The sequence below is a fragment of the Arachis ipaensis genome, chromosome B01, assembly GCF_000816755.2.
Source record: "Arachis ipaensis cultivar K30076 chromosome B01, Araip1.1, whole genome shotgun sequence".
NCBI classification, from domain to species: Eukaryota; Viridiplantae; Streptophyta; class Magnoliopsida; order Fabales; family Fabaceae; genus Arachis; species Arachis ipaensis.
Genome location: NC_029785.2, coordinates 127,906,374 through 127,907,293, shown reverse-complemented (window position 1 = coordinate 127,907,293; position 920 = coordinate 127,906,374). Strand labels below are relative to the sequence as shown.

The 920-nt window shown below is 40.8% G+C and overlaps 1 protein-coding gene across 1 annotated transcript in view; it reads right to left on the bottom strand.

Moving 5' to 3' along the window:
- LOC107619893 (adenylate isopentenyltransferase 5, chloroplastic) overlaps positions 1-907 on the bottom strand; it is a gene marked incomplete in the record, with an annotated part of 1,713 nt that extends 806 nt beyond the window's left edge. The window contains 2 exon segments of the mRNA XM_021104390.1: positions 1-358; positions 666-907. Of these exon segments, the coding sequence (XP_020960049.1) occupies positions 1-332 (332 nt within the window).

Below are 920 nucleotides of genomic sequence, written 5' to 3'. Positions count from 1 at the left end.
TGAGAGAATTGTGTGGCTGTGAAGTCGTCATCGTCCACGAAACCAAGAAGGTGGTGTGGGACCCCACGAGACTCTTCCTCTGTCACCTTGTTAGTGGTGATGTCGAGGCCTTTGAACACTTGAATTTTGTCGGAGTTGACAATCTCCGCCGGTTTGAAGTGAGTGGCTATGTCAATGGCTAGCTTGGACTTGCCGGTGCCGGTGGCGCCAATGACCACCACAACCTTCTCCTTCGTGGTGATGCGGTGGTGGAAGAGGGACTCCATGGTCATGAGTAGGGGCTTGCATCCACATGACACCGAGTTATTAACACTCATCATCATCATCATCATATCCTTTCTTGTTTCTTCTTTAAAACTAACCGAACCTGCCAAGTTGACCAAACATTTATTTATTAAAACTCTGCTACCAATTGCGCTACCAACACAGCTCATATCTCTATTAATCTAATCAAAATACAAAGCTGGGGGAGAATCTAGCTAGCTACCCAAGCAATGCCATATGCATTATTATTAATAAACACTTTTAGTTTTATGCATGCCCCCCTTTTCGTTTCCAAAGCAGGGGAATCTATGTTTTTATTTATCCATGTAATTAAATTACTATTATAAATATAGAAACTCTCTTAAACAACAATTTTTTACAGAACCATAAAGCTATGAGTACGCACCTCTAATTAATTATGGATAGCTGCTGCTATAGTAGGAGTAGCTATATGTATGTATGTTGTTCGAGGAAAATTAAGAGTATGGTGTTATTATATGGATAATCGAGATAGCTTGATCAGAAGGGATTTAAAAAAAAATTGGTTTGAGTAGAAGGTGATTGATGAGAGTTGTGAGTAGCTAACTGGAGTTTAGTTTCTGAAATGGGGCTAACCGGCTATGGCAGCATATGCACCCTCACCTTCCTCTATTTCT